Source organism: Danio aesculapii, chromosome 6, assembly GCF_903798145.1.
Source record: "Danio aesculapii chromosome 6, fDanAes4.1, whole genome shotgun sequence".
NCBI classification, from domain to species: Eukaryota; Metazoa; Chordata; class Actinopteri; order Cypriniformes; family Danionidae; genus Danio; species Danio aesculapii.
In genome coordinates, this window is record NC_079440.1 from 13,308,687 (window position 1) to 13,321,605 (window position 12,919).

General features: G+C 40.9%; 1 protein-coding gene across 5 annotated transcripts in view; it reads right to left on the reverse strand.

Moving 5' to 3' along the window:
- Positions 1-2,328: 2,328 nt before the first annotated feature.
- Positions 2,329-12,919, reverse strand: part of sp3b (Sp3b transcription factor) — a 21,476-nt gene continuing 10,885 nt past the window's right edge. Inside the window, exons 3-8 of one of the 5 annotated variants that reach the window (XM_056459568.1) lie at positions 12,313-12,430; positions 8,254-8,351; positions 5,266-6,451; positions 4,974-5,154; positions 3,596-3,792; positions 2,329-3,514 (exon numbers count right to left, since the gene is read on the reverse strand). In XM_056459568.1, coding sequence (XP_056315543.1) covers positions 3,237-3,514; positions 3,596-3,792; positions 4,974-5,154; positions 5,266-6,451; positions 8,254-8,351; positions 12,313-12,430 — 2,058 coding nt within the window. In that variant the 3' untranslated portion in view covers positions 2,329-3,236. Of the gene's footprint in view, positions 3,515-3,595; positions 3,793-4,973; positions 5,155-5,265; positions 6,455-8,253; positions 8,352-8,613; positions 9,503-12,312; positions 12,431-12,919 lie in introns of those variants that run through there. The other 4 variants (XM_056459569.1, XM_056459567.1, XM_056459570.1 and 1 more) reach the window with 4 other exon arrangements.

The window sequence follows — 12,919 nt, forward strand, 5'->3', positions numbered from 1 at the left end:
AATATACAAACCCTAGTCGTATACATGCTTTTTTTTCAACATACAGTGCATGCGGTAAGTATTTATAGTGCTTCACTTTTTCCACATTTTTTTATGTTACAGCCTTACTCCAAAATGGATTAAATTCATTTATTTCCTCAAAATTCTACACACAATACCCTATAATGACAATGTGAATTTTTTTAAAAAATTGTATTAAAAAAACAAACTAAAAAAAAACTGAAAAATCACATGTACATAAGTATTCATAGCCTTTGCCGTGAAGCTCTAATGACCATGCTTGGTTTGTGCTTTGACATGCACAAACCAAGCATGAAGACAAAGGAATTGTCTGTAGACCTCCGAGACAGGATTGTCTCGAGGCACAAGGCTGGAGAAGGTTACAGAAAAATTTCTGCTGCTCTGAAGGTCCCAATGAGCACAGTGACCTCCATCATCCATTAGTGGAAGATGTTTGGAACCACCAGGACTCTTCCTAGAGCTGGCCGGCCATCTAAGCTGAGTGATCAGGGGAGAAGGGCCTTGGTCAGGGAGGTGATCAATAACCTGATGGTCACTCTGTCTGAGCTCCAGCATTCTTCTGTGGAGAGAGGAGAACCTTACAGAAGGACAACCATCTGTGCAGCAATCCACCAATCAGACCTGTCTGGTAAAATGGCCAGATGGAAGCCACTGCCCACCTGGAATTTGCCAAAAGGCATCTGAAGGACTCTCAGACCACAAAAAACAAAATTCTGTTCTGATGAGACTAAAATTGAACTCTTTGGAGTGAATGCCAGGCATTACGTTTGTAGAAAACCATGCATCGCTCATCAGCAGGCTAATACCATCCCTACAGTGAAGCATGGTGGTGGCAGCATCACGCTGTGGGGATGTTTTTCAGCAGGTACAGGAAGACTAGTCAGGATACAGGGAAAGATGAATGCAGCAATGTACAGAGACATCCTGAATGAACACCTGCTTCAGAGTGCTCTTGACCTCAGACTGGGGCGACGGTTCATCTTCCAGCAGGGCAATGACCCAAAGCACACCGCCAAAATATCAATGGAGTGGCTTCACAACAACTCGGTGAATGTCCTTGAGTGGCCCAGCTAGAGCCCAGACCTAAATCCTATAAAACATCTCTAGAGAGATCTAAAAATGGCTGTACACCGTCACTTCCCATCCAACCTTATAGAGCTTGAGAGATACTGCAAAGAGGAATGGGCAAAAATTCCCAAAGACAGGTGTGCCAAGCTGGTGGCATCATATTCAAAAAGGCTTGAGCAAAGGCTGTGAATACTTCTGTACATGTGATTTTTCAGTTTTTTTTTATTTTTAATAAATTTGCAACAATTTCAAAAAATCTTCTCTCACATTTTCATTATGGGGTGTTGAGTGTAGAATTTTGAGGAAACAAATTAATTTAATCCATTTTGGAATAAGGCTGTAACAGAAAAATGTGGAAAAAGCGAAGCGCTGTGAATACTTTCCGGATGCACTGTATGTTTTTCTTAAAAACTATAATAAACTAAATGTATGAAGTCTGTCCAAAAGTTTAGTTAAAAGTTTTATTGAGATGTGTTGTCGGTGAATGGATCTGTCAGCCCAATTGTGTAGCTTTACATGGATCTAAAAAAAATTAAGATGCATTTTAAATGATTTAAGACCTACCAGACAATATTTTAGTAAATTTAAGACTTTTTAGGGCCTAAAATGTAGTTAAGACCTTGCAAAAACCCTGCTAATGTAGTCTCACAGACTGTATAAAAACCAGAATCTGTATTGAGAATGGAATCCTAACATACCTCTCACTGAATATGACCAGTGTGCTGCACAGATCCAGGTATCTCAGAAATGCATTCATTTTCTTTTCGGCTTAGTCCCTTTATTCATCAGGGGTCGCCACAGCGGAATGAACCGCCAACCTATCCAGCATATGTTTTACGCAGCGGATGCCCTTCCAGCCGCAACCCATCACTGGGAAACTGTCTCAGAAATAAAAACAAATAATTTTCATTTTAATTATTTAATGAAGTTGTGTAAAATGTAACAAACAAAATCAAAAATGTCAGCTGATACTACCAGGACCTTCATCGGACTGTATACATGCACGTAAGGACAGTATTCCCAGCACCATGTGCTTAAGCGTACACTAAACATTTTGGTTTCTGTAAAATAAGGCATTCTGTGATCCACATATTGTGCACAGCATACACACTACAAGCAGAACTAGTATGGCAGTGTGCCGGAGAACAGTCAGTATTATGAGGTATTTGAGTATAGGGTGAATTCATTTAGTACATATATAACAACACAATATTAAAGCATTTAGAAACAAACTTGTAGTTTATGAAGTCAAAGGAAGGTTTCCGCCTTTAATTGTGTTCCATTTGGAGAAGAAAAAAACAAAACAAAATAGTTGTACAAAAGTAACATCAAATTTTACACGTTTAAAAAGTAATCAAAACGAGGAGTCTCTGATACGACAGAATCATTATTAGACTACATAAATTGTGGCTATAAACAGCTTGGGGGCTGAAGAAAAGGAAAAGAAGATACATTATGAATGTTACAGGGATAATCTGGACAGCGATAAGAAGGATGATACAAGTAAAAGGAAGTTTATTACACGATTGTTTGACTCTGTCACCTGATGTCTTGCATGTGAGTAGAACAACGAAATCAGGAGATGCGAGAGCGCAAAGACCAATAACATGATGTCAAAATGAAATTAAAAGTGAAGACACGTTTGAACGAAGGCCAGCCGAGAGGGAGGAGGATAAAAATGGACAGATCATGAGTGAACCTCCCTCACAGCAGACTGTGCCCTTCTCCTGCCACCATTCTTACTATAATCATTCATACACACGCGCACACATATCCCAGCTTTCCATGTACCATTTCACAAACACGCTCTCAAAATGATCGTCCCCTGAACATATACATGAGCAAAAGTAAAAACACATGCAGCTCCAGCATTTTATACTACAGATTATGATACAAAATAAGGCATTTCTGTGTATGAGCACAAGTTCATTTGAGCATGTAGCGTGTGTGTTTGTGTTTGTGTGGAACCACATTTAATGTCATTTTTTGCCTTGTTTGTACAAAAGACTGCTATTGAACATAAATGGATAAGTCATTTTTAAAATATATATATTTATAATATATATATGTATTTTAATCATATATATATATATAAAAAGATTGATAGTGAAAAGCAGACGAGCTGTGAAAGTGGCCGTGATTTTGGGTCACTCCAAGACCTCGCTGGCAGACACAGTGACCAATTGGAGCGGGAGGTCGGAGTTTGAGAGGAGGTCCTGGGTGCCAGCCTGCTGGAGATTGGCGAGGATGACTGTGGCTCCGCCCCCGGTGATGATGGTGTCCGAGGGGGCGGCGGCTTCTGTTTGACCCACACCAGTGTTGGAGTTTAGCCCTTTTTTGTTTTGGTGTGTTTTAATGTGTTTGGCCAAATGGTCACTGCGCATAAAACGTTTCGAGCACTCTGGACACACAAACTTCTTCTCTCCTGAAATTAAAAGGGAAAGGGTGTCAAACAACAACTTGAATGATCAGACTGGATCCAAGTGTGATAGAATTCTGATTTAACCTGTGTGTGTTCTGCGGTGGCGCTGGAGTTCGTCACTGCGGGTGAATCTTTTACCGCAGTAACTCCATGAGCAAATGAAGGGTCTCTCTCCTGAGTGCCAGCGCAGATGAGCTCGGAGGTGAGACGTCTTCCCGTACACTTTACCACACCCTGGGATATGACAGATGTGTTGTTTCTTCTTTCCCATACTTGAACCTCTGAAATCGCAACATTACAAATGAGGATTATAAAAAGTAGAAACTTGCACAAGCAGTGAATTGCCTGTTAAAACCAAGCGGCAACCTCTCGCTCTCCCTCGTGAAGCTAATACGGAAGTAACTGAAACTGCAATTCATCTACTGGCCTTTGGGGGCTGGCTCCAGGAACTCCAGAGGTCCACTGACTGCAATGCTAAATTGGCCAATTTTACAGCTGATAGAAACCTGTGTACAGCCTGGTACAAAAGATGGTTTTGGTGCATATTGCTAATATTACCCTTCATGACAACTGCGAGGGGGTGAATTTTTTATAACTCATCCATTTCGTTTATATTAAGTCTGCATAATAAAAGCCACTTCAGTGCCAGCTAGGTCTTGCTGGTCATCGTCACTTTACCTCAACTGATTCCAGCTGATTAGCCGCCAAACTCTGCATATACATCGTGTTTTTGTTTTGATTTATGTGGCTTTACACAGTCAGTTGCCTTTTGGAATTATTTCTTACAATTAACAGATGATATGGCATGCTGTGTGCACTTAATTGTGCTCACAAACCATTTAAGTTGCCTCCATTGCCGAGGTGAGTGCAATTATATACTTACATACCATATCTATAATTGTTTTACTTAAAATAATTAATCATTTATAATTTTTTTAGACCTGTAATGCACTCCAGAATCTGAGATTGATTAGCTGTAGGCTATAGAACAGTCATCTGAGTTATGCCTGGATTTCATCAATAGCCTTGCATTTACTAACACAGATTATATTTGAAGTGTTTAGAAGTAATTCGCATTTCCCTCCTGTAGAAAAACATCTTAAGAACTATGTTTAGTGGCTCAATGTATTACAACAGTATTTTTAAAAGTCTAAACACTTTACTGATATAGTGTACAACCAAGCACATGTGGTAATGAAGTATTAAGCGTTAATGAAGTAGGTAATGAAGTATTAAGCGTTTCTCCCAAAGAAAAGCCTGTCAAAGCAAAATGCTTGCAGGCATCTGTAGCTCCGCCTCTTTGCCATATTTTGGTAACCCCCAGTAGGTGCAATGACACACAAATAAAATGGCGACGGTTGGCCACGCCTACTTGTAGTTTCATTTGCGCTTTTCAGAAACTTCACGGATACCACGTCTTTGTCTTTTACAGTCTATGGTTAAAACAGGATCTGCGCCTTACCTTCCTCCAGCCTCTTTGCAGTTTGGACAAGTGCAAGCTACTCTACGCAGTCTCTTTCCTTCTTGGCCCGTCCCCTCCATATCCTCCTCAACCAAACGCACACGCAGATGCGCCAAATCACTGGTGCTCAGGGTAGAATTTGGCCAATCATCTGATTCTGGTTCCTCTTTAATTTGAATATCTACAAAAACAGAGAGTGGAGGATGATTTAAAACATTCAGAAAGACGCTTGAGATTCTACACAAAATAATCGTAAATGTTACAATAAATAGCTAAATAAAGCTTATAATACCTGTATGGCTTTCTGTGTTCTCATCTTGCTGGTACTGACCAACTGAGTTGACAGTGACTGTCTGAAGGTTCGGGATTTGGCCCACTGCACCCGTGGCGCCAGACTGCCCAAGAGAAAGGGTCTGTACAGGGGCAAGGGTAATTTGGGAGGAAGAGACCCCTCCAGCAGCTGGTAATTGTAGATTCTGTAGGTTCTGAACCCCTTGAACCTGGAAGGTCTGCCACTGGATCTGGCCGGTAGGAGAGACGGTTTGGGCTTGGATGAGAAACGTGCCAGCATTCAACAGCTGCACGCTTTGTAGTGTCTGCGCTGCTCCATCTGCCGTCTGCGCAGGTAAGAGCTGCACCACCTGCTCACCGCCGGCTGTGTGGTTCTGCTGGATGTAAGACAGATCCTGGTGGCCGGCTGATACAGCAGTGGCTTGGGTGAGAACTCCTGTCCCATCTATTGTCTCAGGAAGTGATGTCGATGTGGAAGAGGTGGTAGTTGGCACAAAGGCATTAGCGTTAGCATCATTGGCGTTAAGTGACTCTGTGCATTTGCCACTTTCCCCCTGGTTATCGCTTGTTGTGGTGGTGGGGCCAGTCATTATGAGCTGGCCGTCTGCAGTTACGCTTGTTGCTATAGTCTGAGCACCAGCCAATCCCAGAGACTCCAGATCCACATTACTCAAGCTATTTATCGGCACTAACGTGATGTTGCCGGGCAGTCCCATATTAGCAACAACTTGGCCTTGTGCACCAAACCCTGAACCGGCCAATGAGACTGTGGGAATCTGTTGCACATGCCCACTTTGGCTCAGTAGGCCTTGGAGGTCATTTGCATTAGCTGCTGTGGCAATACCTTGCGTTCCATCCGGAAGGATGGCGATGTCAGTGCCCAGCGTGCTTCCATCTGCAGCGGATGCTGCATAGCTTAATGATGCCCCATCTGCCCCCTGCAGCTGAGGGATGACCTGGTACTGCACCCCATTAGCACCGGTGCCATCTACCCCTGCAGTCACGAAAACAGGCTGGGTCTGCCCAGCCATAGTCTGTAATGGCACCACATATTGCCCATTGCTGCCCAAAAGTCCTCCGCTGGGTACATGCACAACTGTTGGCTCACCTTTCACTGAGCTCACAGGTGTCAGCACCTCCCAGCGATCAGATGAGCCAGTCATCTGGATGGCCGTGAGGTCTGTGGTCTGCTGTGGGGTGAAAAATTATGTTTTAGGAAAATTTGGAAAAATACATAAAAGACAAACAAATTTCATGAAAAAAACAAACAAAAACAACAACAATAGTCTGAAATAAGATTGTTTCTCATAATAAGATTGTTTCTGCTTTAAATAAGAGTTAAATAAGAGTTAATAAATAAATTACTTTAAAATAAAAACTATTATTTTCTTGGTGATATTGCAGTATTCATAATAAATTATATTTCCATAATTTTTTTAATCATGTGCCCTCATAATCTGCAATGAAAATAACTTCCCATAGCATCTCTTCTTTTGTATGATGATATGGAAAGTGGCACACCTTGTCAATTCACAATATCAGCTCTTGTCCTACATTTTCATTTAATTCTTTTGGTTGTTTAAGAAGCAATTTCAGGTCCCCTTTAACATTGGTGAAATGGGCTACATGCACAACTAGTGTTTTCATTCATTCATTCATTCATTCATTTTCTTTTCGGCTTAGTCCCTTAATTAATCTGGGGTCACCACAGCGGAATGAACTGCCAATTTATCCAGCATATGTTTTACGCAGCAGATGCCCTTCCAGCCACAACCCATCACTGGGAATCATCCACACACACACTACGGCCAATTTTAGCATACCCAATTCACACATACCATATGTCTTTGGACTGTGGGGGAAACTGGAGCACCCGGAGGAAACCCACGCAAACACAGGGAGAACAAGCAATCTCCATAAATAAATGCCAACTGACACAGTCAAGGCTCGAACCAGCAACCTTCTTGCTGTGAGGCGAAAATGCTACCCACTGCACCACCACGTCACCTAGTATTTTTCAGCCACCGATAAACTTCCGGTGAAAGGTTAATGCGACCTGTTAATTTCATAAGGTTCCTTTTACAGCAACAATGTTTTAATGTAATTAAAGTAGAATCAGTTAAGCAGACTTAAGCATTTATTTAGTCATTCGATGAGATGAAGTCTCCACTGAAAATACTGTGGAAATAAATAATTTTACATATATTAAAGACAGGGCGCAGAACCATGGAATTTGACAGCGCTTCTTGTCCAGTCTGAGACTAACTTTATATCGTATATCAATCAGGCAGTGAACATCATTGATTTAAAAACAAAAATATTATCCAAATGAAAAAAGAATGTTGCTTTAAGTGATAGGACACCAGAGAGAAATCTTCAGTTATAACATTAATAAACTGATGTCAAAACATAATATATGGACTATTCATAAAATTGTGCATAACATACTCTTAGGAAGTAGGGATGATATGAATATTTTTTCATGCCCACATGAGTATCATAGGGTGTGTTTCAATTGTCCATTTAATACGAAACAATGACGTCTTTAAAAGGCCGTGCGCCTGTCAGAGATGACAAATAAACTATCGATATTATTTTAAACGCCAAGTGCACACGACAAAAGGTGACAAAGAGCTTCTGTTCGCCAGGTCTGCGCTCGCTGCAGCTCCAGGGGGAATGGTGGAGCTGTGGAGGCTGTGTGAGAGCCTGGGTAGGGGTGGAGGCTTTTCCCGATGGAGGGGTCCTCCCCTATCGTGGGGGTGACCCAGGATCACCGCAGGTAAAGCGGGCAAGGCGACGGTGGCGAGTCTGTCCGACCCACAATGGGCGGGTTTAAAGGGTAAGAAAGTGGGTGGCCGTACAAAGCGAAGGCTCACAGGAAGTGTTCGACTTTTCCCCTATTTTTAAAACGTGTGAACTTCACCAAAACACCACAACACCCCGCGAGACAGCGCCGGGAAGGCGAGAAACCAACCGGGGGATTTCATACCTGGTCCTGGGCGCCGCTGGCCGGCTGCAGAAAGTCGCTCTGACTGCTGTCCACGTCCAAGGCAGCCATTTCCTGCTGTTTCGCTGGCTGTTCTGGGGCTACGGAGACACAGCGAGAGAAAAAACTCAAAACAAATTCATGCTCAAAGAACTCCCACCTCGAAAAGGCGGAGATTAGCCGCCAAACCGCCTGGAATTTAAACGAACCAGGCGGACCTTTCTGCGTTCGCGCTGCCCGAGCAACAGTCTTCCCAAATGTTTACTTTGTTAAAGTGAGGCTAGCTGGCTAACGGTTAGCGTCGCTGCTGAGAAAGATTAAACACTGAGCTAGCTCGCTTGGCTAATGGCTCTCCAAACTCACCGGCGGTGCTGTGCTTCGATCGGGATAAGTGTTACGTACCAGTCATAGCGTGAAAAGGTAAAAAATCGGAGGTTTATCTGTTCATTTAAACTCCCAACATGATTGTTTTAATCAAAGGCGGGCTGTGATCGGAGATTCGGGTCGATTTTTTTTCTTATTTTTGATTGACGGTGCGGGAAACACAATAGGTGGGGCTTCGGAGATTACCAGTCAAATTTGCGTCACGTAAACGGAAAACCCGCCTTTCTTCTAGGACGCGATTGGCTGCGCGATTCGACCTCCTGGACGCGGAGTGGTCACAGCTGCACGTCTGTCAAATCCACGGCACTACCGTTTCCTGTTTGTTGTGCGCTTCACGTATGCGAGTCTTTGGAAATCTTGTAGGAATTGTTCACGTATGGCAGGAAGTTAAGTTGCAAGTCTGGTAGCCATTACACTGAAAGCGCGAGACGAGTTGCGAAATACTCGGGGTTGTGTTTGCACAATGTCACGTTGACATTAAAAAGTTATACAAACTGTGTTATATTACACTCAAAGTTAAGAGTACGGAATTGATTAGTTTCGTTTAGTTCCAATAGTACAGTCGTTGTTTGAGCTTGCCCGAGTGTAAGTGTCGGTTTATCCACCTGGGTAAACAGCGCTGAGCGGAAACAGCTGTGACTCCGGATGTCCCCGGGGCCCAACTGTATCATTATTATCTATCGCCTCACTTTGCTCATCTCTCGCTTTCAGGATTACAATTTGTATGGCTTTAGAATACAAGTCTGAGATTAGAGTCAACTTTGGCCAATTTCTTTCTCGAAATGTTGTACTTTTTAACATTGTAAAGTTTTGTAACGAGTTAACAGAAATTAAATCTTATTCCAACACGTTCTGCATGCTTCAAGTTTCTAAAAAGTGTTAACATTCAATACAAATGGCTGCATTTATTGCTGTAATATAAACACACTAAACATTTAGGCACTGCTCATGAAACAACTCTCATTTGTGATCTCCCCATTATCACCAACATAAAAGATTGGACCTTAAAACTCCTTTAATAATAAAGATACACTCCACTGTTTTTGAAAATGGGCTCATTTTATAACCACCCTAAAGTTAAGCAGTTGAGTTTGACAATTTTTGAATCCATCCACCCGATCTCTGGATCTGGCAGGGGCACTTTTTGGTTAGCTTTAATCACTGAATCGGATTAGACCATTAGCATCTTGCTAGTGTTTTGATAATTTTCCTTGTTAAAGCTCGACTTTTTTTGTAGTTACTGCGTCGGTTGCAGCCATGGTACAGCAACAAAGTTCCTTAATTATTTCTTCCAGAATGAGAGTAAAGTTCCTATCAATATCTAGAAAACAGCCGTTTTCTTTGTCTTAGTACTTGTTGTAAATACAACAGAGCCAAGCATAAATAGCTAAATTAATTGAAATATTTTGAAGGGATGGCTGATGTAAAACTGACTGACTTTTTGACAGTGTCGAGATCCTGAGAGGAGTGATTGCGATGTCGGGAAGGGGGATCACAAGCGTCTCTACACTGTTCTAAGCGTTTGTATGCGAAGAACGGGGGGCTATGGCATCTCTTTGGGAGATCAAAACAGGTTTATACGAGCAGATTGGGGCTGACGAGCACGCCGTTGCAAAACCGCCCAATCTGGCAACACTGAGAATGATCTGAAACATCAAGGTCACGTGACTAAGGTGATTCGACACACCCAGGTCACGAGACTGAATCGATTCAAAGCATCAGTTGTTTCAAGACCTGGCGAATCTGCATCTGCCTGACAGTGTCGGAAAAACCTCATGTAGCTTAGTCGACTGTGTGTGTGTGTGTGTGCACAGAGTAACTGTGCTGGAAATAACCCGAGTTCAAATCCCGACTTGTGAAATGAATTGATGTATTTTAATAATGTTACTTTTTATGACCAAAACAATTTGTTCACAAAGTGTTCGTTCAGATGTCAGACCAATGTTAAACGAGATCAGACTGACTCAGCCGGTGCAGCATCTGAAGAGCGACTGCACGAGCTACACGATTGGCTGAGTTCGGGTTTATTATTGGACAAATTCCGATTCACAAATTTAAAAAACAATTAACCTTTCATACCATTTCTATCTTGTACACATCATGCTTATTAAAGAGCTACAAATATTTTACTGCAGTAATCATGTTTCATTAAATAATTTGGTTGTAAAGGCTAGCTTGTTTGCATGTTTATTTTCAACCTTTTTTATACAGACTATTTACTACATTCAGCTCCATGAACAATTTAAATGATATATTTTAGTAAATAACCTAAACATTATCTCAAATAAGTCTTACAGACTTGAAATAAAATAATTATCATAATTGATCCTACTACCCTAAAGGTTTCTAAACAAATTACGTTAAAGAACTATTTTATTAAATAATTATAAAATGATTATAAAAAAATATATATTTTATTTCCAGTCTAGCCGTTTATTCCTGCTCTCTCTGGGCAACTTCTACTTAAAGTGGAGCTCACTTAATTTAGGAATGTCCTTTTGTTCAATCTTTTTGGATTAAAGTGCTGTTTTGAAAATGCTTTCAATATCCAAAATAATCTTAATCATTGTTTAAGACTTAATCAAGACACATTGTTTTGGGTTTTACATTAATATATATTGGAAAGTTTTATATCTATAAATGTAAATAAACGAAAACTCCCTTTTAGCATATTCAAACCAGAAGTATTAGCCTAGAGTGATGTTTAAACTCATAGAATTTGTGCTTTTTGCTTTGTATTTAATAGGCCTGTTCGTTTTTATGTTTATATTCCCCTCTCGTTTCCCCTTATTTCTCTCATGCGTTTGTAATATATTTAATTCATAATTCCCTTATTGTTTAAAAATGAACTATAGTTTGTAGAGCCTGTACTCTGTTTTATTTGTAAATCTTTTGTTGTTATAATAAATAAATAAATAAATGATGATGATCCCATGACTGCCTCAACTTTGAACCCCGAAGTGTGCGGCTGTCCGGCTTGACGGCTCCGTTTTCAACTCCTCGCTCGGCTATTCTCGTTGATCACCGGCTGCAGCTGTGCTTCATGTCGAACGCACCTATTATCTTGGCATGCTAGTCTAGAACTCTCACCGCTTCACTAAATCACCTCAACTGTACAACGTGGGGTTTGATTCTTCAATTTGATTTCTTTGTTTCTTTCCTGAAGCTTACCGAGCAATAAGTAAAAAATGACCACTAGGTGTCGCTGTTGAGACGGGTTCCATAGGTTGTTGCTAGATCGGATATTGTTGCGCCTAGAAGTAACAAGAATTATTTATATTATTTAATACATTTCCCATTTATTGTTTTTATTTACGTCTACCCTAAACCCAACTGTCAAAGTAATGTAAAACAGTAGTTGTACCAAGTATTATTTATGCTATGATATCTATCAAATTACTCAGTAAATTGTATTTTTTTGATGCCTACCCCCTGTGCAGAGCTGCGGCCCTCCAGGAGTTTGAGACCTATGCTGTAAGATGAGCCTAATTTTTAAGTGGAGAATTCCTTTAAAAATGATTGCCATTGGCTGATAAAACATGCTACTGTGATCCAGTCACATATCTAATCTAATCTCTAATCTACCTAACACATCACCATAAGGTTAGAAAAAAAACACTGATGTCAATATGAAAAGAAAAATATAATATAAGATAAATAATAGAAAGTAAAACAGACTTTCACTTTTTGGTTCAAGTTTCAGGGTGTGGGGTTTCAACTCTTGGAAGGTTTGGCATTGACCATCTTGAGTGTTAAGATCCTCCGTCTGGCATCCCATTTCACAACTTGTCTTGTGCTAAGAGTATAGAAATAGATTCATTTCAGCAAGCATAGTATCCCAACCATAAAGACTAAACATCATAACATACAGTGAGTGGTCACCTATTAGGCACACTAAAGAGTGTCCAGTCCTGCTTCTAGAGGGTTATCAGGCTACAGATTTTAGCGCTAACTCACTACAGCACACTTGTCTAGAAGCTACTAGCAATTCTTAAGACGTCGATTAGCTTGTTTGGCTGTGTTTAATTGGAGTGGGAGTTAAACTGTTCAGGACAATGGCCCTCCAGTAGCAAGTCTGCATACCCCTGCTTTAAAACAATATCATCAGGCAAACATGGATCAGCAAATTCATTTATAAACGGTGATCAATTAGTCTTTCCTTGTCACAAAATGTTTATATGAGGCCAACTTGACAAAGAAATGCAACCATACTATACATGTTATTTTTGGAATATGCAAATAAATGCAATAAAATGCCCAACTTGACTTCACATCCCTAAATGTT